A 27216-nucleotide genomic window follows, 5' to 3' on the forward strand; every position below is an offset into this window, starting at 1 on the left:
CATCGAAGAAATGGAGTAGCCTTCATAATTAATAAGAAATTCGCTAAAGCGGTGCTTGGATACAACCCAAAAAATGACAGAATGATCTCAATTCGAGTGCAAGGAAAGCCTTTCAACATCACAGTGATCCAAATATACGCCCCAACCACAGCTGCTGAAGAAGCAGAAGTAGATCAGTTCTATGAGGATCTACAGGACCTACTGGATAATACACCAAAAAGAGACATTATTTTCATTACAGGAGACTGGAATGCCAAGGTGGGAAGTCAAATGACAACTGGGATCACAGGCAAGCATGGTCTGGGAGAACAAAATGAAGCGGGACGCAGGCTGATAGAATTCTGCCAGGAAAACTCGCTGTGTATAACGAATACTCTCTTCCAACAACCTAAAAGACGGCTTTATACATGGACCTCACCAGATGGTCAACACCGAAATCAGATTGACTACATCCTTTGCAGCCAACGGTGGCGGACATCCATCCAGTCGGTGAAAACAAGACCTGGGGCTGACTGTAGCTCAGATCACGAACTTCTTATTGCCCAATTTAGAATAAAACTAAAGAGATCAGGGAAAATACACAGACCAGTTAGATATGATCTCACTAACATTCCGAGCGAATACACAGTGGAAGTGAAGAACAGATTTGAAGGACTAGATTTAGTAAACAGAGTCCCAGAAGAACTATGGACAGAAGTCCGCGACATTGTTCAGGAGGCGGCAACAAAGTACGTTCCAAAGAAAAAGAAAACGAAGAAGGCAAAATGGTTGTCTGCTGAGACACTGGAAGTAGCCCAAGAAAGGAGGAAAGCAAAAGGGAACAGTGAAAAGGGGAGATATGCCCAGTTAAATGCGCAATTCCAGAGGTTAGCCAGAAGAGATAAGGAACTATTTTTAAATAAGCAATGCATGGAAGTGGAAGAAGACAACAGAATAGGAAGGACAAGAGACCTCTTCCAGAAAATTAGAAACATTGGAGGTAAATTTCAGGCAAAAATTGGTATGATAAGAAACAAAGATGGCAGGGACCTAACAGAAGCTGAAGAGATCAAGAGAAGGTGGCGAGACTATACAGAAGATCTGTATAGGAAGGATAACAATATCGAGGATAGCTTTGACGGTGTGGTGAATGAATTAGAACCAGACATCCTGAGGAGTGAGGTTGAATGGGCCTTAAGAAGCATTGCTAACAACAAGGCAGCAGGAGACGACGGGATCCCAGCTGAACTGTTTAAAATCTTAAAAGATGATGCTGTCAAGGTGATGCATGCCATTTGCCAGCAAATATGGAAAACACAAGAATGGCCATCAGACTGGAAAAAATCAACTTATATCCCCATACCAAAAAAGGGAAATGCGAAAGACTGCTCCAACTTCCGTACAGTGGCCCTTATTTCTCATGCCAGTAAGGTAATGCTCAAGATCCTGCAAGGAAGACTCCAGCAATACATGGAGCGAGAGTTGCCAGATGTTCAAGCTGGGTTTAGAAAAGGCAGAGGAACGAGAGACCAGATTGCCAATATCCGCTGGATAATGGAGAAAGGCAGGGAGTTTCAGAAAAACATCTACTTCTGCTTCATTGACTATTCTAAAGCCTTTGACTGTGTGGATCATAATAAATTGTGGCAAGTTCTTAGTGGGATGGGCATCCCAAGCCACCTTGTCTCTCTCCTGAGGAATCTGTACAAGGACCAAGTAGCAACAGTCAGAACTGACCACGGAACAACAGACTGGTTCAAGATTGGGAAAGGCGTACGGCAAGGCTGCATCCTCTCACCCAACCTTTTTAACTTGTATGCAGAACACATCATGCGATGTGCGGGGCTGGATGAATGCAAGGCTGGGGTGAAAATTGCTGGAAGAAACATTAACAACCTCAGATATGCAGATGACACCACTCTGATGACCGAAAGCGAGGAGGAGCTGAGGAGCCTTCTAATCAAGGTGAAAGAAGAAAGCGCAAAAGCCGGGTTGCAGCTAAACGTCAAAAAAACCAAGATTATGGCAACAAGAATGATTGACAACTGGAAAATAGAGGGAGAAACCGTGGAGGCCGTGACAGACTTTGTATTTCTAGGTGCAAAGATTACTGCAGATGCAGACTGTAGCCAGGAAATCAGAAGACGCTTACTTCTTGGGAGGAGAGCAATGTCCAGTCTCGATAAAATAGTGAAGAGTAGAGACATCAGACTGGCAACAAAGATCCGCCTAGTCAAAGCCATGGTATTCCCTGTAGTCACCTACGGATGTGAGAGCTGGACCTTAGGGAAGGCTGAGCGAAGGAAGATCGATGCTTTTGAGCTGTGGTGTTGGAGGAAAGTGCTGAGAGTGCCTTGGACTGCAAGAAGATCCAACCAGTCCATCCTCCAGGAAATAAAGCCCGACTGCTCACTGGAGGGAAAGATACTAGAGACAAAGCTGAAGTACTTTGGCCACATCATGAGGAGACAGGAAAGCCTAGAGAAGACAATTATGCTGGGGAAAGTGGAAGGCAAAAGGAAGAGGGGCCGACCAAGGGCAAGATGGATGGATGGCATCCTTGAAGTGACTGGACTGACCTTGAGGGGGCTGGGGGTGGTAACGGCCGACAGGGAGCTCTGGCGTAGGCTGGTCCATGAGGTCACGAAGAGTCGGAGACGACTGAACGAATGAACAACAACAACATGGCAGGCATCCTCAGAGGTTGTGAGGTCTGTTGGAAACTAGGCAAATGGGGTTTATATATCTGTGGAATGTCCAGGGTGGGAGAAAGAACTCTTGTCCATTTGCAGCAAGTGTGAAAGTTGCAATTGGCCACCTTGATTAGCAATGAATGGACTTGTAGCTTCAAAGCTATTGTTTAAGATAATGTGCATTGCTAGTCTATGTGGCCACCCATGTATAAACACAATACTTCTCCTGATCATTGACTAAACTGATTGGAGCCAGCTGAGATATCAATAGAGGGAAGGTCATAAGTTCAGCCACCCTTTTAAGGATATCTTTAAAAGCATGAACAGTTTAGAAAATATAGAGCATGAGGTGGTTTCAATGAGGAGCCTAATCATTAAGCAACAGGCCAAAACTCTTTGCACAGTCCCCAGTTTCCACATGAACTCTTTAGTACCCAATAAATAAGTCTTATAAAAGAAAAAAAAGCAACTAAAGTACAAATCTGTGGTTTGGGGGCTTGGCTCTCCAGAATAGGGCTGTCTACAAAAGCCCAGTCATGTTTTGGGCCCAGAAGAGTTTCTTTTTAGCTTAGGCTGATAGACTAACTGTGACTCTGTTTAGTGAAAGCTGATATTGCCTTGGATACACAGGCCTTAGTTATGTCTAGGACACATTATTGTAATGTTTTGTAAACTGTGAACTGCCCTGAGTCCCCTTTGGGGTTGAAAAGGTTGGTATACAAATATCATAAAAAAAAATACATCTGACAAAACAGATTCAAATGCAAAGCAATCTATTACGCAATGAATATGTATGCCCTTAAGGCTGCAGAACCATTGTGGCTTTACCATGACTTTATAGTAGAGGAAGAAGGAGCATGATCACAAGGGCCATCCAGTTCAGCCTCCTACCATGCAAGAATACACAATCAAAGCACTCCTGACAGATGATCATCTAGCCTGTTTAAATACTAATATCCAAGTCAAAATCCTGCATGTAAAATACCGTAGCAGTGGAATATGGGAAGGTTCAAGACATTCTTGTAGGACTCACATGGTGGGAATTCCCTGTATCTGGATGGGGGTTGGTTGCTGGATCCCTTTTTTCTTCAGGCCCCGCAGGATGGCTATAAGAAGAATTGGATAGGGGTTAGCTTAAGGATAGCAGTCTAGAAAGAAGTTTTAACCAACTATGTGCTGGAAACAAGTATGTTGACACTGAGGGAAACATTCCAGGCTTATTTTTTCTACTCAGATTTGTAAAGGCCGGTATAATGGTTATCCACATTATGCTGAACATATGTTGGCATACAATAAGAGTTAAGGATTTAGCTGTATGCTGATCTGTTTTAGTGAGCCTGATCAACTCCATTTTGACAATAGCTGACATCTCCCCATGGCTTGTATTGTTTGATGAGCTCATTTGTATTATGCTGGAAATGTTGCAAATGAAGATTATGGGCCCAAGGCCAACAATCAGAAGTTATTGTTATAGTGCCAGGCCCTTAGAACATCCTTTTAAACAACAAGCAAGCACTGCTACATTCTGTTCTGGTCACAATAACCTCACATGAGATTACCACATATACATAAGATACAGAAAAAAGCTTTGCTCGTTCACACTTCACTTTTGATTGTGTAACTCTGAAGTTTTATAAAATACTGATGCTTGATAGGTTGGACTGAAAGCAGTGCTGGGGTTTGGTACTTTAAAGGTTAATCCTAGCTCTGTGTTTCACTTGAGAGATACAGTAGGACTGATATTTCAGTCCTACCCAACACATACAGTACCTACAATAATTATTATCTGCTTTTCCACGAATAATACTTGCAGGTGACAGTGAGTAGAAAAAAAACATATCCCCATTCACACAATCATTTAGAATTGGAAAGTGACGTAACAGATGGATTCATAGGCTGTATTTTTTTAGCTAAATCTAACCATAACAGATAGTGCAAAAAGAACATGCTAGCCCAGCAAGAACAGAAGCTGGACAGATTGGAGCATTTATCTCCAAACTCAGCATGATGGATACCTTGGCATTTCCCACTGTATCACAAAAACTACAGAAAAGGATCTTTTTTTAAATGGATACCTTTGCCACCTACCTGCTGGGAACTTCATCTCTTTGAAGCTTTTGAGAGGGGGAGGGATGCCTTCTCCTTCCACAAGGATGTGGTATTTTTTACGCACACGGTCATGCCGTGCCTCTGACATAGCCAGGACATACCGAGGAGCTCTCCAGCTGGGAAAAGAACATGGAGAAGATGACACAAAGGATCTCAGACTGGGGTCAATCACAGACAAATAACATAAAACCATTAACCAAGAGATAGCTACTCTCCACCTTTCATCAACACCATCTTGCAAATAAAAATTCTAACACCCCCAGGGATTGTGCGGGTTTCTACTGATAATTAGTATATTCATCACTGCAGGAGAGGCATGACTTCTATCACGTAGGTGTTACCTTGTTTTTCATTAGTGCCCTGAGGTTTACCAATAGGACATTAAGTGGTACACATATGATAACCCTCCAAGTACATGCTTAGCTGAGGAATATATTTTAGTACCAGATCTAAGAATTCACAAAATAACCCTTTCACATAAAATTCTTTCTACTCAAATTTTCCTCCAAAATTTCTTGATTTCTGCAGTTCATTTAGAAAGGGACTGTTGCTGCCGTTGTTAAACCACCAGAAATGAAAACTCCTTACTGGGCTATTGCAAATCACTTACATATATCAGTAGATCCCAATTTAGCTTTTGCCTCCCTTGGCATTGTGATCCCTCAACTCCATATGAATTCCTTTTTTACAAATAAAAGTAACAGAACTGCTATCTACAAATCCCTGATTTTAAAGACAAAATTAGGCAAATGGCTGCCATTTGAAGGTAATGATCTCTGAAGTGTAAATCACATGTCTCATCCTGTTTCAAAAATGAGATTCATACACATTTACAATATAAATACCTGTTCTTTCTGTCAAAAACATCATTGCCATATTGTATTCTACTTGCAATAGCAATTTGCTCTTGCATTTTTTCTTATGCTGGAGTGCTGCGATTTTAATTTGCTTTTTTTCCATGTCAGAAGTGACTTGGAAAACTCCAAGTCGCTTCTTGTGTGAGAGAATTGGCCATCTGCAAGGATGTTGCCCAGGGGATGCCCAGAGGTTTTCCCATACTGAGGGAGGCTTTTCTCATGTCCCCACTTGGGAAGCTGGAGATGACAGACAATAAGAGATGGCTGACAATTTGCTGTTTACCATTAAAGCAAAATAGGCCATGTATTGTCCTTAAGATTGTTGCTTGACTACAACTTCCAGCATTCCCCATAACTGACTATACTGGCTAGGACTAATGGAAGTTATGGTACAACACATTAACCATACCTATGATGTATTAAAATATAATTAAAACTTTTTTTGCTAACAAGCCAATATTGGCAGATCACTAATCTAATAATTTAATAAAGCAACTTCATGTTCAAATTATTTATAAGTAGCAAGTCAGATAAGTTTTCTTAGAGACATGTCCAATACAGAAGGCCCTCCACTTTTGTAGGAGTTTTTTTTTTTAAAAAATAATCTTTATTGTTTTATACAAATATAAAAATACAAGCTATTCGACAACAGATGAACATCTAAATAAAACAAAACAAAAGGGGGGGGGGGGTTACAAGAGGGAAGAGGGAGGGAAGGATGCGAGAGGGAAGGAAAGAGGGGGGGGTCAAAACACGAGGGAGGGGGATAGGAGGGGGGTTGACACACAGCAATAGTTAACAGGTAACTTGCTCCTTGTCCGCCATGCAGACTGTGACTTCCATTTAGTTCCTATAAAGAGAGTCCAAAGCACCAGTCCATGAGACCACTGTTCGTCTCATGGTTTATCTTGCACCTCGCTGTTTATTCTTGCTCATGTCTCTTCTGGTCTCCTTTAACTCCTTTAAGATTCGTATTTCTTTTTTTCATATTCATCTAAGTCGGACCAATCTGTCTGCTTGATAGGGCTACCCGAATTAGATTTCAGCAAAAAGGTAAGTTTATCCATGTCTCTAAGTTCTGAAATTTTGACTAACCATTCCTCTATGTCCGGTAGCCTGTCTTCCTTCCAATGTCTAGCAAAGACGATGCGGGCTGCAGATGAGATGTGCATCCACAAAACATCTTCGTTAGGGCTGAGCGTGAAGTCCTCATCCGTCAGCCCTAATAGGAAGTACTCCGGCTTTCTTGGAAAGGTCCTCTTGAAAATTTTTTGTGCTTCTTCCTGGATCCCAAGCCAGTATTTTTTTGCTTCTGCACAGGACCACCACATGTGGAAGTAGGTCCCTGGCTGCTCTTTACATTTCCAACATAAGTTCTTCAGATTCTTATACATTTGGTGAAGCTTGTAAGGTGTTAGGTACCACCTATGGAATGTTTTTAGCCAGTTTTCTTTTAATGTTACGGAATACGTATATTTTAACTTTCTCTGCCATATTGCTTGCCATTCCTGTAACCTGATGGGACGCCCTATATTTTTGGCCCAGAGGGTCATGCAGTTTTTGATTTCCTCTGTTTCTGTCTCCCATTTTAAGAGCTGGTTGTATAGCTTAGTTATAGACTTCCTGTCCGATTTCAACACTACATCCCAGGTTGAGTCTTTTTCCTCGAAGCTGAGCTTCTGGTCTTGTTTGAAGGTCTCTCGAAGTTGGAAGTATTGCAGCCACGAGAGATTTTTAAACAACGGAGTTAGGTTTTCCAAAGAGTTTAGGACCCATATTTTTTTGACATTATCTCTGACCAGCAAATCTTTGTAGGTAGGCCAATGCTGCCAACCTAACAGACGTCTTTGTTTCGCCTCGATTGGGGACAGCCATCTGGGGGTTTTGGCATAAAAGTAGCTCCTATATTTATTCCATACTTTAAGGAGGCTAGATCTAACAAAATGATTACCAAAGTTGCCCTCCAATTTCGATCTTCCGTACCAAAGGTACGCGTGCCAACCTACTCGTAAATTAAACCCCTCTAATGTTAGGACTTTCTCATTCTTGAGTGAGGCCCAATCCTTTACCCAGATAAGGGCACAGGCTTCATAGTAGTTTTTTAAGCTGGGAAGGCCGAAGCCACCTCTCTCCCTACTATCCACCATTATCCGATGTTTCAGTCTCGGTTTTTTCCCGTTCCAGACGAATTTTGAAAGATCTTTATGCCACTTGTCAAAGACTGTGTTGTTTCTTATAATTGGCAGATTTTGAAAAAGAAAAAGAAGTCTTGGCAGGATACTCATTTTAATTAAGCCAATTTTCCCCAACAGAGATAGGTTCAGGAATCTCCAGTTAGCTAAGTCAGCCTGGATCTTCTTCCATGTCGGCTCATAATTGTTTTTAAACAGTTTGGCGTTGCTAGCCGAGAGCCAAATGCCTAGATATTTTATTTTTTTACTAACCACCAGGCCCGATTGATTTTCCAATTCGCTCTGTTTACCTCGGTCCATGTTCTTTGTAAGTATATATGTCTTACTATTATTTATTCTGAATCCGGATACCTTGCCAAAGTCTTCTAGTCTGGCTAGCCATTTTTGTAAGTTGTGAATAGGATCCTCAATGATGCAGATAACATCATCGGCGTACGCCCTGATCTTATAGTCGAGTTTTCCTATCTTCATTCCCTTAATGTTAGGGTCTTCTCTAATTGATTTTAATAGAGGTTCTAGGGCCATGATGAACAATAGGGGGGAAAGAGGGCACCCCTGTCTGGTTCCCTGTCTGGTCCTACTTTTGTAGGAGTTTAGGGGCACAGGATCTCTACAAAATGGGAAATCTCTTGAATAGGAAATGCTATTTCCTTTTACCTGAGAGAATACCCCTCTTGGAATCTCTAGATCCTCAGCATGACTGCATGGTCAATATCTGACAGAAGCTGACTATAGTGTTACCCTGGAATATCTAGAGATTCCTAAAGGACATATTAATTAAATCCATCAAAAATCAAAGCTGCAAAATTTAAACTTGTAAATGTGGAGGGCTGACTGTACTGTACTTTCTTGTATCATGAAAGTATCAAGGCTACTACTATTTATTTCATGCATGATACAGCCGTCCTTATAACTACTCAATTTCTGATAAAGTTTAGGAGGCACATAGACACATACACACTCCAGCACCAGAAGCTCTACGCTACAGACAGACAGTATGTATGAAAATCCACACCCAATAAATTTTCTTAGGAATCTTAGCAAGAACACATGGTTTTCAAAGAAACAGCCAAGAACCAGTGTTTCTGATACAAGTCTTCAGACGAACTCTGCCTAAATCAGAACACAATTTAAGTTGTACAAATCTACCTGGTTTTAATGGGATCATCATATGTGATGCCTTTTGCCATTTCCTTCACAGACATTAGAGCTGCACAAGAGACAGAGAACAGTTAGTTAGTCCTTTTTCAGTCCAAAAAATATCCAGTTTCAATCAGTAATTAAGGGGAGGGGAATGCCTCTGGGGTAGATCAGACAATGTATACTTCAAGTGAGGCACACACACACACACATACACACCCCAGCACCAGTGATGGTGCTGAATGGTGAATGGTTGTTTCCCAGATGAAAATTTTCATCCTCCTCTATCCCTGCTAGTATCACGGGATTGTAAAAGGTCCATTGGGAATTACCTCGCCCTTCTGCCACACTCTCCAGGATCTTCTCCTCTTCCTTAAGCTGCTTCTCTTTTGCTGACTCTTTACGTGCTAGAAGTGGATAAAAGAAAAAATAGGTTCACACTTTATATTTAGCTATAATCCAATTCCTCCATTCACAGATCAAACCAATTCTACCTTCTGCTTTCTCTTTGAGGTGTTGATGCTGGTCCAGGAGGCTGACATTGGACTGTGGGCCCAGGGGAATGTCATCTTCATCGCCATGATAATCACTTCCGCTGTCCCTTTGTTCCTCCTCCAACGCTCCCTTACGACGCATCTGCAGCAACTGCTGCTGCTGAATAGCACAGAAAGCAAGATATTAGGACTTCTAATAGGAACAAAAACCTTAAGTGTCAGCCTCTCTCTTTCCCAGGTGCAAACATTTCTCATCTCCATCAAAAACCATATCAAGACTGGAATCCTAAATGAACTCATTCCCAAATCACACTATTAAAAGTAATCATGCATACCCACATAGTCCAACCTTTTTAAATCTAATATTCTCCAGATATGTTGGAGTATAACCTATGTTGGATAGGGAACATGGGAGTTGCAATCTAACATATTCAGAAGGCACCTGATTGTGAAAGGTCAGTATAGCTACTTACCTTTCTCCTATACATGCTAACTGTAACACACATCTTTTCCTTTCATTTTACTCTAGTGTGGATTCTAAGGTTTCTGAATAGAGGGAAAATAGGTTACTAAGCCACTATAATGCAGTGATTTGAAGTTGAATTATAACTCTGAAGTACTGGGTTGGAAACCCCATTTGGTCATAGAAACCCACTGGGTGGCCTTGACCAAGTCACACTCCAAAGAAGGCAAAGACAAAACCCCTCTGAACAAACCTTAGTGAAGAAAGCCTTGTGATATGACTTGAAGACACACAACGAACATATTGTTGACATGGGTGAGCTCCTATTGTTAGCCTCAGCTTCTGCCAACCAGTAATTTGAAAACATGCAAATGTGAGTAGACCAATAGGTACCACTCCGGTGGGAAAGTATTGGTGCTCCATGCAATCATGCTGGCCACATAACCTAGGAGCCATCTACGGACAACTCTAGATCTTCAGCTTAGAAATCCTTTACCTTTACTAATCATTTTTCATAATATGCTGTATTGTCATGGAATCATAGAGTTGAAAGAGACCCCAAGAGTTATCCATCCCAACCCTCTGCCAATGCAGGAACACAGAGCCAAAGCATTTGCAACAGATGTCCATCCTGCCTCTGCTTGAAAAACCCCAGTGAAGGAGATTCCACCAGTCTCTGAGGCAGCAGCATATTCCACTGTCAAAAAACTCAGATTATCAGGAGGTTCTTTGTAATGTTTCAGTGAAATCTTTTCCTGTAATTTGAATCCACTGTCCCATGTCCTGGTTTCTAGAATAGAAAAAAGCATCCTTGCCCCCTTCACAATATTACCTCTTGCCTATATCTGCTGTCTTTAAAATTGTCATGCTTTTAATTATTTTCAGTGTTAAATGTAAAGGTTTCCCCTTGACATTAAGTCTAGTCGTGTTCGACTCTGGCAGTTGGTGCTATTCTCCATTTCTAAGTTGAAGAGCCGGCGTTGCCCGTAGATGCCTCCAAGGTCATGTGGCCAGCATGACTGAATGGAGCGTCGTTACCTTTCTGCTGGAGCAATACCTATTGATCTACTCAGATTTGGTGTTTTGGAACTGCTAGGTTGGTAGAAGCTGGGAATGACAGCGGGAGCCAACCCCACTCCTTGGATTCAAATTGCCGACCATTCGGTCAGCAAGTTCAGCAGCTCACTGCGCCACCGGGGGATCCTATTTTCAATGTTATTGATAGTTTAACTATATTTTAAACTTGTTTATGATATAACATTTTGACTGTATCAGTTTCAAGTGATGTCCCCAGCTATTGGCATACAATCAACAGCAACATGCAGAGGAGTCCTGGCAGCTGTCTGCTCCTGTTGTGGAAATCCGCCTGCAGCAAGAGGCAGGCCCCGGATTAGGGGAGGCAGCACAAGGCCTCCCCCACCCCAAAAGAAAGAAAACCCAAAGGAGTGGGGTTCCTATGAGAGGCATCCCCGATCTATGCACTCGGGATCGGGCCACGCTTCCCTTCCGCCAAGCCTTTACCCTCTGCTGCTTGCGGAGCTTGACGGGCACGTAAGGCTGGTAGTAGTCGTCCTCGTCGCCATCATGGTTGTTCTCCTCCTCGCCCGCCTCGTCTTCTAGGCCCGAGGCTTCCGACTCCGCTTCGCGCTGCCTCTGTGGGGATGGGGAGAGGCCAGTCACTCCCAGAGAACCCCCCGGAGAACCGGCCGGCTCAGGGCAAATGGGTGGAGGAGGGGGAGACGAGGAGGAGAAGAGGGTTGCCAGCCCCGCCGCCTTACCTTCCTGCCGCTTCCGGCCTCCATGTTTCCAAGACTGGCTCCGCCTCTTTCCGCGCGACGCCGCGCACGTAGCCAATGAGAGGAAGCGGGCCATCTAGGTTCTGTGCCGGGAAAGGCCGTGGTCGCTTAGCAACCGTAACCACGCCCCTCGAGCAACTTCCGGGGGCAGACCAACTTCCGTAAGACGGAAAGCAGCTGGGGACAAACTTAAGAGAAAGGCGGAGGGTTACAATAGAGGCGATGACCTCACCCGCGACGCCAAGCCAAGCGGAAGGCGGGGTTAATGCGAGCACGCCTTGTCGCTTGGTGTTGGTACCTGTAGTTCGGTTTGGCAGCTTTGTCCCATCACTTCCTGGTTAGATACTGTTTTGTGACTTAAGACGAGTGCAACCATTTCAGAGAGCAAGGGGTGACTACTGAAATGCAACACACCGCTCTTGGCATGCATTGGCCGTCTCCCACACGAGTGCCTCCCCTTAGGCTCCTTCTCTGCAGCTAGGCTTGACTCAGCGGGCCCAGGAACGGAGGTTTTGAATGGCCTGCCCTGTTGGGAGTGAGAGCTAGAGGCAAACAACCTGCGGCCCGCCAGCTGTTTGGGCCTCCAACTCCCAGAATCCCTGACCATTGAACAAGCTGGCTAGGGCTTCTGGGAGTTGGAGGCCCAATAGCTGGAGGGCCGCAGGTTGAAGATGCCTGGTTTTAAGGTATAGTACAGTGGTTCTCAACCTGTGGATCCCCAAGTTTTTTGACCTACAACTCTCAGAAATCCCAGCTAGTTTACCAGCTGTTAGGATTTCTGGGAGTTGAAGGCCAAAACATCTGGGGACCCCCAGGTTGAGAGCCACTGGTATACTAGATCAAAGAGTCACACTCCTCTCAGGGAGATAGGACGGAATATAAATAAAGTCCTATTGTTGTCTGACACCCCCCCCCCCCCCAATAAAAGATAAAAGAACCTAGCTTCATTGGCTGCCGATAAGTTTCTGAGCCAAATTCAAGGTGCAGGTAATGACCTATAAAGCCCTAAATGGTTCAGGCCCTGCCTATCTTCGCGATTGCATCTCCATCTATGAACCGGCGCAAACCCTAAGATCCTCTGGGGAGGCCCCCCTCTCGCTCCCCCCTCTTGCTCCCCCCTCTGTCACAAGCACGATTGGTGGGGACAAGAGAGAGGGCCTTCTCAGTGGTGGACCCCGCCTCTGGAACGCGCTTCCAAGGGAAATAAGACAGGCCCCATTCCTCCCCTCTTTTTGTAAGAGTTTGAAGACTTGGTGGTTTCAACAAATCTTCACGAGTTATCAGTGCTAGCTCAGCCCAGACACTGTCCGGACATGACCTAGCCCCCTATATATTACCCTGGTCATTCTCCTAACAGGAAATTGCCCGTCCCGACTTTTTTCATTTACCTATTACAGTACTGTTCTCAAATGCCAGTCCCATCTTATTTCAATTTGTATCAGTCTTGACCGAGCCTTTTTAATTGTCCTGACCCATTCCTTTTCCATGCCCTAACAAATACGAGTTAAGAACCAGTGCCAGAAAGAGCGCGAACGCCAGAGTACAGGGCTTTAGGGTTTCAAGAGAGCAGACCTTGTTCCTCGTACTCTTGTCTGCTTTTGGAGATTGCTGTCCACTCTGCCCTTGTCCGTTTTGAGGAACTTTGGGTTTGTTGATTTTGTGTGCTTTCTTCCCCTGGTATGTTTGGCTTCATGAAGAGAGAGAGGGAGAGAGAACAAGAGATGGAGGAAGGCTGAAATGAGTACAGTATGAAGAAAATGATGCTTCTGCATCTTCACTTTGTGCTTCCTTGCCACAACTTTGTGCTTCTACTATTTAAAAGTTGATCTTTCTCTTTTTTATTGTTCCATGTGAATGTGCAGGTTTTGCTTTGGTGTTACACTGGCCAACACACATTTTCTTGCCTCAAATGTGCTTCCTTGCTACAACTTTGTGCTTCTACTATCTTAAAGATGATCTTCTCTTTTAATTGTTCCATGTAAACATGTATTTATACATTATTTGTTATTTATAAAGTAAATTTTCTTATTTAAAAACATGTAACAAAAATGGGGGGGGGGGGGGTGTCCAGGGGGCCAGAAGGGATTAATAACATTTCAGTGGGAACATTCACCTTAAGATAAGAGCTATTTCAGTTAAGAGCTCAGTTATGAAACAAATCAAACTCTTAACTCTAGGTATGGTAGATTCTAAATGTTCATCTGAACTGACAGGTGGTTTTCAGAAAGCTGCTCTTCTTAGTATCTTTTACCATTGCTAGTACTTAAAACAATTTGTGAAATGGGCCCAAAAGATTGCCTGGAGAAGATGTATTTCATCATTTGCAGAAGGATTAAAATTAGAGATTGTTAATATACTAATTTATATGTAAATGCAGCACTAGAATTTAAATAGAAAGAAGGCAAACCAATTAGTTTCTCATCTACATCATAAAACTCTTGAATTCATTTGCACCCCACCTTCAGATCACCCCAGATGGGCAGTTTTCCAGCTGACAATTGCCTACTATATGAACAGAATTCGGGACTAGTCAGGTCTTCCGTATCACTCTTCTTATTTCCTTATTTCCTGCAGAGACCCTACATCAAATGAAATTTCCTTCTTAATTATTCTTACTAAATATTACATTCCCTATATCGCTGCTAGATTTGCAACCGGGAAAAGTATGTCATACTTTGAATAACAGAAAAGCAAATACTTCTCCAAACCTTTCCAAAAGTATGCAAGAGGAGGGGAGGAAGAATTAAAATCCCTTATGAAAGTGCTCCCCTTTCCTACATACAGACAGAGGGTGGAAAGCTTTTAGTGGCATTTTCAAAAAGTTTTCTTGACTTGTGCAGCAATCTGTGTGCCACATAGTACAAAGAAATCACCTTTAAAGTTGGGGTGTTTTCTTAGCATGTGGATTCATTTATACATATGTTTTAGCCTTAAATATGCTACTTTTAAGGGTGTTACCTAGTAGAAATAGTTGCTCATTCACTAATCTACAACTCAAAAATGTCTGTCTTGTTATAGTCTGCTTTTAAGTTTTCAAAAAAAATCAAGGTTTCTTTATATGCATTTGCATGTGGTTTGTAGTTGACTCTTCTGGAATGCTGTTCAAATGTAAAGGACAATGCAACTATTTCGCTGTACAGTTTTTGTACATAAGCTGTGCAGAAGAGAAGCTGTAGAGAAGCAAATAATGGGATGGTTAAGGAACAGAGAGGAAAATGGGCATGTTTGGAGGGCTGCACTCAGGAACAGTGACCAAAGAGCAAGGAAAATAAAGCTCTTGGACCTTTAACAGCAGTGTAAGGAAAGGCAGAAAACCAGCATAGTGTAGTGGCTTGAGCACTGGACTGAACGACACTGGAGGATTTGAATCCTGCTTGGCCATGGAAACTGCCATGCTGCTCTTGGGCAACTCACACTCTCAGAGGAAGGCAACGTAAAACACCTCTGAACAAATGGTGCCAAGAAAACCTGTGATGGGTTTGCCTTAGAGTCACCATAACGACTTCCACACACAACAACAAAGAAAGGGTTGCACAGCATGGAAAGATGGGTGAAGCTGCATATTTCATAACTACTGTTTTGTACAACATTTAAAGGTAGGACTTCTGCAACTGTCTTTGTTTGTAGAGGGTTGGGCAAAATGAAAAGGGAAAATTGAAGTTAAAGGATACTTGGGGAAGAAGAATATCTGGGAAAGGGGGTTAGAAGATTAAAATAAATGAAAAATTTTAGGCTCCAGATCCTTTAGTTGTCAACACAGCCAGCAGGAATGTAACAGTACTCATCTCACTTTAGGAATAAACCTGACAGTCTTCTTTTCTATGGGTATGTCTAATCTCGGAAGCGTGTCCAGAGAAGGTTGGCTAAAATAATCAAAAGGTCTGGAAACCATGCCCTGTGATGAGTTGCTTAAAGATCTGCATATGTTTAGCCTGCAGAAGAGAAGATTGGGAGGAGAAGTGATAGCCATGTTTACATATTTGAAAGGATGTCCTATGGAAGAGGGAGCAGACTTGTTTTCTGCTGAGAAGAAAAAGAGGAAAGATTGGATGCCAGAAATTGGAAGGCATTTGAGAGCTTGATTGCAGAGATAGGAAGGGAGATAGGTCAAACTCAGTGCTTTGGGAAATGTCTTGGAAAGAAGCTTGTCTTCTTCTTCTAGATGTGTCCTCCTCCCCGCATTTTGCTGGTTGCCTTTTCTTGAGTTGGTTGCAAGGCTCTTGAGTGCTCTACATACTCTGTGAGGCATCTCTGCCTTTCCCCAGCACACACACAGAAGCGCAGGCTCTGCATACCCACCAACAACACTTATGCCTGTTAAGTGATCTCATGCATCCCTTCAAGGAGCGCGGTATATAATATACTGTGCTCATGCCACTCACCCAAAAATGATTATGTCAGCACCTCCTGGGGTGCTATCTCTATCATGGCAGGTAGCGATATCACATAACCCCAGCATAAGCACACTCCAGTTGGCTAGCACTGAAGTGAAAAATAAGTTTGTATGCAGATCCCCACTGTTTTTTTTTCTAAATGGCTATCCTATTTGGTTGCAACTATTATCAAGAAGAACAGTCAAGATAATTTTACATGCTGAAAATAGTTCCATAGGATTAAAAACAAGCATTGATATTGAGAATCTCAATGGCTATGTTTTAAGAACCTGTGACTAGATGACAAATTAAGTATGTAGCATGCAAAATATTAAGCATAATGTCTTTCTGGATCATCTGTCTAGGAGGGAAGCACTGTTCTTTCCTGACTCCATGTCTTCTGCTCTGTGTTTCTGTGTTACTGAGTCCCATGTGGTTCTATTTAAATTAACGTACAAGCAGTACTCCATGCTGTTTAACACAGACATGAAGCTTTTGAGTGGCACTAAGGATTTGAAATGAAAGTATTATTGATAGTCCTTCTGCTCTTTTTTTATTCGTATCCAGATGTAGTAGTGGATGTTTGTTTTTTTTAAAAAAAGCAACAAGCTTGGAGTTGGCAATGAAGTTGTCCTCTCCCGGTGATGGATTTCAGAGGTCAGATATATTTGTAGATTTATCTATATTTCATTTACATCCAGGCAACACATTGAACATAGGTCTCTTCTCAAAATGCATGAAAATTTCATCTGGTTGAAAATAGACTAGACATTTTGAAAAAAAAGTTACCTATTAGTTTGGCTTTATGCATTGTTCAAAGGCTTATATTAAAAGCCCTGTTTTAAGAATGGGCTGATCATGGCTCCAAATGCTGATGGACTGCAGATCCAATCAGGTGCAGCCAACATAACCAATGGTGAAGGGTGATGTAAGTTGCTGTCCACTAGGCTCTGGAGGCTTCCCTTACCTTAAACCAGTCATTCTCAGCTTGTGGGTTCCCAGATGTTTTGGGCAGAAATCCGAACAGCTGGTAAACTGGCTGGGATTTCTGGGAACTGTAGGCCAAAACACCTGGGGACTCACAGGTGGAGAACCACTGCCTTAAGCAATCAACGAAAATCCCCCCCCCCCCCCCCCCGCTGAATCTTTACTTAGTTGAAGCCTTTCTCTGAGTTCAGAGATATCTTCCAAAGTTATTTTGTGAATGGATACTGGAGATATGACCTCTGTTAATTGGAACAGCAAGTTTGGAACTTGAAATTTTCTCAGATCTTGTCATCTTTTAAGCATCCATTTCAGACTGTATTTCTTAGTGCATACCATTAAAAATAGTTTTCCTGCCATTTTATGGTTTTAGTTTGTGCAAATAGTTTCTTTACTGTACTTCTTAGAAATTGCAAATTGCCTTGAGAACTGAAACAAGAGGACTGATGATAAACTTATTAAATAAGGCATTTCGCAATCTTCTGATATCTATAGGAGTGACACCAATACTGAAACCAATGTATTTCTACTTCTAAAAAGCATCTTTTACTATATTTACAGGATCAGAAATTAAACTTAAGAGGCTTGTGTTTATAATTTGCAGAGATTAAGGTCATTGTCCTAAATGTAAAATTCAAAGACATAGCCATGTTAGTCTGGATCAGTATGCAAAAGGATCTTGCAAGACTTTGATACAGAAGAAGACATCAGTAGTAAAAGCCTTTATAGACTTGAGACTATTTTATCAGATGCATGGAGTGAAGTGCCTAGGAACAGACTTTTATTGCTATGAATGACTAGGCTATGTGAATGGCAATAGAAATCCAAAAGTTGTGGCTATGGTGGTAGGCATATTGAGGGGTAGGGGAGGCATTAGGCTATTGCCTAATGCTAAGGTTAGTCGTTAACCACATAGATGGTGGAATGAGCTATTGGAATGTAGTATGATGCTGGCTGTGGAACAGAAAGTTGTGATAAACTGGACAAGAGGACCCTCATGAAGCTGAGGTTATGTCTTGTGTGCCAGGAAACCATTGTCTCTGTTCAGCCCATTGTCAGTGGACTTCCTGACTATGAGAGCTGTTCAGCAGTGGAACTCTCTATCCCAGAGTGTGGTGGGGACTCCTTCTTTGAAGGCTTTTAAACAGAGGCTGGATGGCCATCTGTCAGTGGTGCTTTGAATGCAATTTTCCTGCTTCTTGGTAGGAGGTTGGACTGGATGGTCCACGAGGTCTCTTCTAACTCTTTGATTCTATGACTGGAGTTAGTGGATATATTCCAATTCTACTGTTTCCCTTTCCAATTTTCCTTTGTAATATTTTCATTCAAGGACTGTTCTGAGGTCCGAGATGAACTTCCCAGGAAAACTGAAGTGTCCTAGAACTAGCTTTTATGTATTCCCATTTCTAGTATATGGTTTATGATACTTATCCTATGGCATAGAGTAGCCTATTTCCCTAATACAGAGTGCTGAAGGGAACAGTTGATAGAGAACGGCATATTTCACATTAGAGCAGTGGTTCCCAAACTCTGATATTTTTGATATCAGTTTCCTGCTGCCTTGGCCATAATCAGGGATGAAGTCCAGAACACATTGAGGATCAGAGTTTGGGAACCATTGCAGTAGAGGATGAGCAAATGAAGGTACCTCTAATATTGTAGATAATGTGGTAAGGTCCGATAATGAATTTCCTGAGTAGATGTCTGAACAGAGTTGGTATAGGGGAGCATGACAAGATCCTAAATGTAGTTCTTAGTGAGCATGTTGCACTGAATATTTCTAACTATATGTGCATAGGAATGAATTATGAAGAGTGGCATGTTCCACAAAACAAAGTAGCATCTTTCCAAAGTTACTTTCCAAATTGGCTGAATATACAACAGCATGACAGTGAAATTCATTCTGAAAAAAATATGGAGTTGTAAACATTAGGGCCAAAACTTCATGTACAAGGAGAAGAGGTCTCGATTTCTAAAAGGAAAAGAGATCTTTGAAGAGTGATAGAAAGTTGTCACTTCAATTTGTTTTGGTAATAAGGTTTTAGTAATGAAAAGAATGATCAAAAGGGAGGCTAAAAATAAGCAGCAAATATCCCTACACTACAGAAACAGTATCATATTTACGATACTGATCATGGTATCAGAAAATAAAAGATTAGGGGTGGAGGGAGTCCGTGCAACCCTATATATGTCTACATAGATGTCTCAGTGAGTTCAGTGGGACTCAGGAAAATAGGTATAGGATTACACCTAGGCTAATAAAACACATGAGGTTATGGTGACATGATAGAAGTCTAGTTTAAGAAAAAAATTATTGACAACATGATCAGAGAAGCTACCTTATTGGGTTCTCTTACACTTACATCTGAAGTGGATTAAATAGATTGGTTCCATGTTCACAAAAGATGAAGGAAATTCTGCATGGTAAAAAAACCCCCCAAAATACCAATAATGGGATTCAGTGCCAGAACTAGTTAAGCTGGTTTTATCTTTTTTTTAAAAAAAAACCCTGCAGGTTCATACAGAATAAATTCCTTGATGATTCCACATTCTGAAGCAGCATATTTATCCGAGCACTGAGAATACACAACATAAGCCTTGTTGCCTTTATGCCTGACTTAATTTCCTATAGGCATTTGTCTGGCTGCTGAATGCTGGTGAGTTAAGAGTGGATGGCTGACTGAAATAGTCAAGTTGATCTGTGTTTTTCAGATCAAGTGGTTCCTTCTTCATTGGTCCAGTTGTTTCCTTGAACCTGTATCAATTATTCTGCATCCACCCCATTTTCAGAGACCCTGTGCAGTGATCTTTCAGAAAATTGCAAAATATTCTGTAAATTTCAATATGAATGAACTTAGGTCATTTGATTTACCTTGAAGCTGGGTGTTTTTGGTTTGTTGGGTTGCATAAAACTTTCTCGTCTCTCACATACTTAATTATACTTGTGAAAGGTTCTGGTAAATCACTGTCTTTGATGCAGTACAGATCAAAGGGAAAACTAGAGTTGCTTACCTCCTGAAACTTACGCTACGGACAATAATATTTTACAATATGAATGGAGTAAGGATGAAATCAATTGAACTTGCCATACTAATGAAGCAGATAAAACTAATGGGATTCTAGCTTTTGTTGGTTCATCCTACCTGCTGGGTGCATAGCTGAAGGCAGTACCTAAGATGCTTTCCATCTCTTCTCCCCTCCCACTGTTATACCAGCCATCTTTTCACATGTAATCTCACTTAATAAAATTGCCCTAGAAGACCTAGATTCCATTTCTAGCTGGTAATGTACCTGACTGGAGGTTGTGAGACCGCTTAGTAATGCACCCCCCCCCCCTTTAAGAATAGTCTACTGGAGCAATAATTAGCTTTACCAAGAACATATGCGCTGGTCTTGCATGCTCAGTGTTGCAAATGGGAAATAATTTCTAATATATAGAATATAGAATTCTGGTATATAAAAACTCATGTGGTGACTAGAAACTGGCATCCGTTTGAGTCTCCTTGCAGAGAGAAAAAGCAGGGTATAAATAAATATCATCATCATCCCTTAGTGTTATGGTTAATGTTAGGACAGGTGTTTGAGGCTGTAAAGTGGCTTCAGTAGCAAAGAGGTCATAGCAGGGTTGAAATTGAGGGGTGCAGGGTCAAGCACCATGGTAGACTGCATGGACTGACAGTCTTCACAGCTGCTGCTGGTCTAATTCCAAGGCAGGTTCTCACCCACTGTGACCCAGTGCCAGAGAGCTCAGCCCCGGTGCTAGCCATGGACAGCAATTATGCAGCACAACTAAGTCATTCTGTCCAAATGCCAGTTTATCTTTCAGCACGAAAGATTTCACAGTATCAAAAAGTAAAGAAATAAGAATCCTAGAAAGGCTGTTGTGCCAGATGTCAACCTAGTAGAATGGGCACCAAACAGAGTCGTGATTAGGGCAGAACAAACCATGGCAGACCCAACAGTCAGGATCAGACCACCACACCTTACATGGTGTGGGGCCATGGTTGTCAAATACGTGAGAGAAATGATCAGAAATGTTACACAGGTAATGTTTTGGTGAAAGTCAGTGTGCCAGTCTCAGTACTCCAGCTGAAACCATGGAAACTGAAAGGCAGATGCCAAGTTAGTATGATAGGATCATCCATATCACACAATGGAAAAATGATACTCAAGATTGGCCTAGTGGGGCTGTTAGAATTAGTGGGTGTTGGGATAATTCTTGAAAGTGCAATTAAGGCCAACAGCAGCTAAACCCAAGTGCCCACTGCTGCCATTACTTTAAGGAAAGGTTGGGTGACTTGTAGTCTTCCAAATATTACTATTACAAGGTTAACTGGAACTAGAATCCAACAAGACCTGGAAGACTACAGATTTCTCCAATACTGTTCTAAGAGGAAAGGTGCACGTATGTGGAAGTCAACTGCAATAGAGCAGGTCTACGGTAAGACAACAGTAGGATACTCTACATTTTTGTCATAGGTATACTGCCGCCCTTCTTCCCTTCCCCCATATTTATGGTTATTTAAAGATGTAAAGGGGTCATATCATTTATACTTTTCTTCCAATGAATTGTGTCCATTTGCAGTAGGAGAAACGAAATTGCTATGAAGACACATCTCCGAGGATAGTCACTAGGATGTTCACCCTACTGTCATCCTGGAAAATAAGATACTGTGTTGTAGTGGTAGAAGAAACAAGTCTTGGAACAGGGCTTGAATTTGCAAAGAGGTGATCAGAACAGGGAGGGAACCCTTTCATTTGGTCTGGAAACCAATTCAGCTTCTTTCCTGCCACCAAGGGCTTCATCACTTCTGGAGCCACACTGTTAAAAGAAAAACTCCATGGCAAACCAAGAGGCCTCCTTTAAATCTAACAGAATAACCCCTTTTAAGGTATGGAGTGTAGCATTGTTTACCACCTAGTTTCAGCAGTGTTTGGGGAAATGTTAATTCTGCAAAAACAGACCTTGAGAGTGTGTTACTCATGTCGTACAGCGGTACTCTTCATTTCATCTGAGATACCTACTTAGATTCTTCCAGTGCTAACATGCAGAATTACATTAAATACTATAAAAGATGACTTTCCCATGGGGATATCACTTCCTTGTAGGAAATAACACATACGTGGTCATGTGTGAGGAGCACAAACCAGTTTATTTTGTTGCAGGAACCTGCAGCCATTTGATAGTGTCCTGTGTGTATGCTTCTCTGCTAGAACAGACAAGTATGCACACCTCATCCATGGACAACGTAAATGAAGTTGTCTACATAGAAGTGATATCTCAATTGGAAAGCTGGTAGTCTTATGTGAAGTGAACTTAAGCAGCTCTGGAACGTGCCTAAAATTCTCATTCCTTCAGGAGGCAAATGAAACTGCTGATTGTAAGGTTGCTTGCCTGAGGAGAAACAACAGCCTTTCCTCTGATAGGAGATTCCTGGAGGAAACACTGCATGGTATGGCATAGCACAGCATTTCAGCTGCAAGGATAGCATTCCCTGCGAATGAGGGAAGTACAGCTAAGAACTGAATGAGACATGTGGTTTCCAGAAGTGGACAATTGTATCACACCCAAAAGCTCTGCCTCTGATTGTGGCAGCAGATAAATAAGGATGCTCACACCAGATACTGCAATCCCCATTCACCATGCACAGTAGCTCCATACGTGCTTGCAGCCCTTCTGTGAATCCACAACAACTGTGTGGACCTGAAGTGAGCACTCAAGGGCACAGGTTTCATGCTGTCTTGCTGCAGAATCCCCCTTCCATCCAAGGGGGACATCATCTTATCGCCCAGGGACCAGGAAAAGCCAGAACAAACAACAGAAAAGTAGAGTTTTTTAAATAAAATAAAAAATTAAAAAGTCCTTTATTGGGTGCAGCCTGGTCCCTGTGCCACGCTGGGCCTTGGCCGATCAAGACTGCCCCTGGGCTTGGGGCGGCTCAGTCAGGATCTCCCCGAACGTCGAACACTGAGAGGTGAGGGACACGGGCTATCCAGGCCCCACCTATAGGCTAGGTATGGGAGCCCCGGGAAAGGGGAAGGAGGATGAGGGCCAAGGGGTCGGTGAGGTCAAGTGTCTGTCTATGGGTTTGGGGGAAGGGGAGGCGAAGTGTGGGGCCCTGCACATATACCAGGGATGCACCGCACACCTCACTGAGCTGCACTCGAAGTGGTTTTCTTCAGGGTGAAATTGGTCCAGTTCACAGCCACTTTCTGCCGGGTCTGCTTGGCTGAGTCCAGGCAAAACCTGCAAGTACAGAAAATTCAATGAGGACAAATTTCATTCACACACAAGGGATAAAATTATTGGTTAATTTTATCCACAAAGGAAGCAGCAAGCAATTTGAACAGCTTTCATCTCACACTGAGAAAGCCTTAGAAAACTCTGGAGTTTTCATGACTATTTTTAGATTGGGATTTATTTGGTGCAAAATTTACATATTTTTCTCCAAGTGCAGAATGCTATATTTTATATGTAGGAAAAATATTTCTGCATAAAAAGTAGTATTTCTCTGCATAAATTTTCTACACAGAAAATGCTGTTTATTTTGCAAAAAGAGCAGCCCTCTTGCAAAATTCACACAGAGTAAATCCTGAACTGTGAAGATTTTCATCAATCGAGGGATTCTCCCTATAAGGGTTTTCTAATATATGAGAAGTACAATTTTCAACAATTTTATTCTTCCTATTCTTTAGGTCCCTGGTATTCACAGTTACCATAAAATTAATTTTATTGTGTCCTACGCACTTCTCATTCTTTTAAAAAGCGGTTCAGATGGTATGCAATGTCCAAATATCTGGAGTCTCTGCAAAATTAAGGCCATTTTTTTTAGAAATATAAAAGTGCTGGGTATGGCAATGTCCATGACAAACATTAGTTTGCAAAATATGCAAGAGAAAATATGTTAGGATGAATGAGTTAGGAAAGAAAGGATTTGGGGGGTGAGGTTATGGGTATATGAAGGATGTATGAAGTCATTCTCACAAGGATAGGAACGAAGGAACATAATGCATAACAGCTAAAAGAACTGAGCAGAAGAGGCAGCTCAAACTGGAAAACAACAGAAAAAATGGGAATAGGAAAAGAGAACTGGAGGAAATACAGGATTAATGAAACATGGATCCAACATGGAAAAAAAATTACTGGGGAGAAATTTAGATAGGAAAGGATTCTTCTGTGGATGGATGCTGTTTGCATTACAGAAAGAGTCAAGTGCTTTCAGAGCAGAGGTAATCCTCCAGATGTTGGGCTGCAATTCCCACCAATCCCCATCACTGGCTATATTGGCTGATGGCAGTTGCAGTCCTACCACCTTTGGAGGGCCACTTGCCCATTGTACTTCCACAAATAGCAGAACTACAGGAAAGGTAGTTTGAGAGTAACATGTATAGATGAATTTGGTGGATTCTTGTACACCAAATATCAAAATATAGAAAATGGCTGAAGGTAAGAATTGGCTTTAGCGTCTTTGAGAAAATTGGCTCAGCGAATGCTCCTAAGGAAACCTTCCCAAAACTGGATTTGTCCAACTAGCAGCCTGTTCTTTCTGAACAAGGTGTTCGAGTAGGAGGCAGCAGATTGTGTAGAACCACTCCAGTATGATTTTGATTCAGTTTTATGGCTCAAATAGCCCTGGTTACTGTGGTGAACAACCTTTAATCAATGGGAGACTCACAGCTTTTGATTCCATTGTCTATGGTAAAAAGAACAAAATGTCTTGGAAATCACCTTAAGGCACAGACTTTACTTGGCATAAACTAAGCAGTTCTTAACCTATGGACCACACCTGTGGGTTCAGAAAGGCTTGAAATGTTTCAGAGGGAGAAGCCGGTCCAGCAAGCAGGGAGCCCTCCCAGGGATCAGGGAGAAATTGACATTGTAACTGGCAGAGGTGGCTATTTTCAGCTGCCGGCCACTCTTCTGTTGTACCTTTCTTTAAGATGAAGCTCAGTGAGACACTGCTGTTGCTAGAAAGGGGGCTGCTCCTCTGCGTTGGTTTCTCTCAGATGGTTATGGTGACAAAGCACCAACAGTCATCTTTCTCCTCCACTACAACCCCAACTGAGCAGGAGCAGACTAAACAAGGCCGAAGTGGAGCATCACTAGCTGTTCCTATGTCTCCGGTGGCTAGTGTGTGCATAGGCATGACCCAGACCAAGAGATCATACCAGGATGTCTGGATGGAAGGCCAAGCCGAAGCTTCTTGAGTTCATCTTCAAAATGGACCACAAGTGCTTCACTGCCATCTCACACCACCACCAAATTGGACAACAACCCCACCACTGGCAGAGAAGGCTGAAGGTTGCCCATATCAGCATCTCATCATCTACTGCAGCAACACAGTGAGTGACTGATGAAGGCAGTGATAACTATGTCTTCTTCACCAGTGGTTGCACATTTCCAGATTAATTCCCCTCAAGTGTGAACCTGAAGGGAATGTGGCACAGGGATAATAAGAAGGGAGATGCTTCAACAAGATTGAATTAACGATGAAGTTATATTATGGCCATGATTTGTTGTTCTGGTGGTATTATTATTTCTATTATTTTGGAATCATTCCCATAAAAATATCATAGTAAGAAAGTGTGCCTTTATGTATTTCTCCCTTTTCTCCTCCAAATTTGAAAAGTTAAACAAATATTAGATGCACTTTGAGGTTTTAAATTTTGAGTTAAGTCTTAGTGGTTCATGGCAACAAAATATAGTTAAAGGGGAAAAGATGAAGAACAACTGGCCTAAGGCTTTATGGACTGCAATCTACTGTAACTATGTTATATCTACAAGATTCTTTATTATTTTTACGGCAATGGTAAAAACTCTCCAGAAAATGTTACAATAGAAATTTACTATGGTTTCCTTCTGCACTGTCTGGGTAAAATTGCTCTGATTCCCTGCCTTTCTACATGATGGGATGATTCCAGATGCTGCTGTCAAGTGCTCCTTTATAGATTCTCTCCCCCCCCCCCCCCCCAATGCAATACACATACTGCAGGAATCACTCTTGACCTGAATGTATATGTGTATACCTGTCTGTGTGTGTTTCCAAAAGGTCTTAAATTTTTAAAAAATGAAAAATGAGTTATAGATAGCAGCACATTGTTAGCCAGGAGTAGAATATTATGTATGCTGCCAGTTTGCTACCGGGCACAATTCAAAGTGCTGGCTTTAGCCTATAAAGCCCTAAACGCTTCTGACCCAACTTACCTGTCCGAACGCATCTCCCCTTATGAACCATCTAGGATGTTAAGATCATCTGGGGAGGCCCTGCTCTTGACTCTGTCTGCGTCACAAATACGTTTGGTGGGGATGAGAGACAGGGCCTTCTCAGTGGTGGCCCCTCGGCTATGGAACACCCTTCCTAGGGACATTAGATCAGCTCCATCCCTTTTGACTTTCCGAAAAAAGTCAAAACCTGGCTGTTTGAGCAGGTGTTTGAAAAGGCAGTGTAACAGACGTAGGAATACGGAACAATTGGATTATGAGATCGGATTTCGTTTTTATCTTGGAGACGAAATGATTTGCTTTTACTAATGTGTTATGGTCTTAATTGACATGTAAATGCTTTTAAATGTTTTAAATGTTTTTATGATGTTGTTAGCATTGAATTGTTGCCTTGTGAACCGCCTTGAGTTGCCTGCGGGCTGAGAGGGGCGGTATAAAAATGTAGCTAGCAAATAAATAAATAAATAAATGCATAAATAAATGTACAGTTCAAAGCTATCAGAAATGTATCAAAATGTACAGGGCTTGGAAAATCACATTTTATAGCAAAAGACTGCATATCCTCAGTACTTTTTAAAAACTCCTGTAAAATGTGTTCAAATTGATTTGGTACCTTTTGGAAACAAGCTAAACACACACACACCCATCTTAGGAAGCATTTTAAATGAGGTTTCACTCTAATTCAGATCTACCTGTCATGCTGAATAGGTACCTGGGAATCAGTAATGGGCAAAATGAGAACAAATGAACGATAATGCTGAAATACTACTGGTTGACAAGGGCTACCAACAGAAGTGATATTTGACTTTAGGATGGAGCTATATTACTCTTTCAAAAACAAGGTTTGAAGCTCTGAAATAACTTTAGAGCCAGTTTTACTCATCTGCTGCTCAAAACCCCTTTTTTCACTTTC

At 42.0% G+C, this 27216-nt stretch overlaps 2 protein-coding genes across 4 annotated transcripts in view; both read right to left on the reverse strand.

The window, feature by feature from the left end:
• DDX41 (DEAD-box helicase 41) overlaps positions 1 to 11813 on the reverse strand; it is a 23971-nt gene extending 12158 nt beyond the window's left edge. The window contains exons 1-7 of one of the 2 annotated variants that reach the window (XM_060765644.2): positions 11706 to 11813; positions 11449 to 11580; positions 9465 to 9621; positions 9303 to 9377; positions 8980 to 9040; positions 4761 to 4897; positions 3706 to 3778 (exon numbers count right to left, since the gene is read on the reverse strand). In XM_060765644.2, the coding sequence (XP_060621627.2) occupies positions 3706 to 3778; positions 4761 to 4897; positions 8980 to 9040; positions 9303 to 9377; positions 9465 to 9621; positions 11449 to 11580; positions 11706 to 11729 (659 nt within the window). In that variant the 5' untranslated portion in view covers positions 11730 to 11813. Of the gene's footprint in view, positions 1 to 3705; positions 3779 to 4760; positions 4898 to 8979; positions 9041 to 9302; positions 9378 to 9464; positions 9625 to 11448; positions 11581 to 11705 lie in introns of both variants that reach the window. The other variant, XM_060765643.2, reaches the window with a different exon arrangement.
• Positions 11814 to 22926: 11113 nt separating this feature from the next.
• The window catches only part of FAM193B (family with sequence similarity 193 member B), a 35830-nt gene continuing 31540 nt past the window's right edge, over positions 22927 to 27216 (reverse strand). For both annotated transcript variants that reach the window (XM_060765641.2, XM_060765642.2), the window contains one exon: positions 22927 to 23327. In XM_060765641.2, the coding sequence (XP_060621624.2) occupies positions 23231 to 23327 (97 nt within the window). In that variant the 3' untranslated portion in view covers positions 22927 to 23230. The remainder of the gene's footprint in view (positions 23328 to 27216) is intronic.

Source organism: Anolis sagrei, chromosome 2 (assembly GCF_037176765.1).
Source record: "Anolis sagrei isolate rAnoSag1 chromosome 2, rAnoSag1.mat, whole genome shotgun sequence".
Lineage (NCBI taxonomy): Eukaryota > Metazoa > Chordata > Lepidosauria > Squamata > Dactyloidae > Anolis > Anolis sagrei.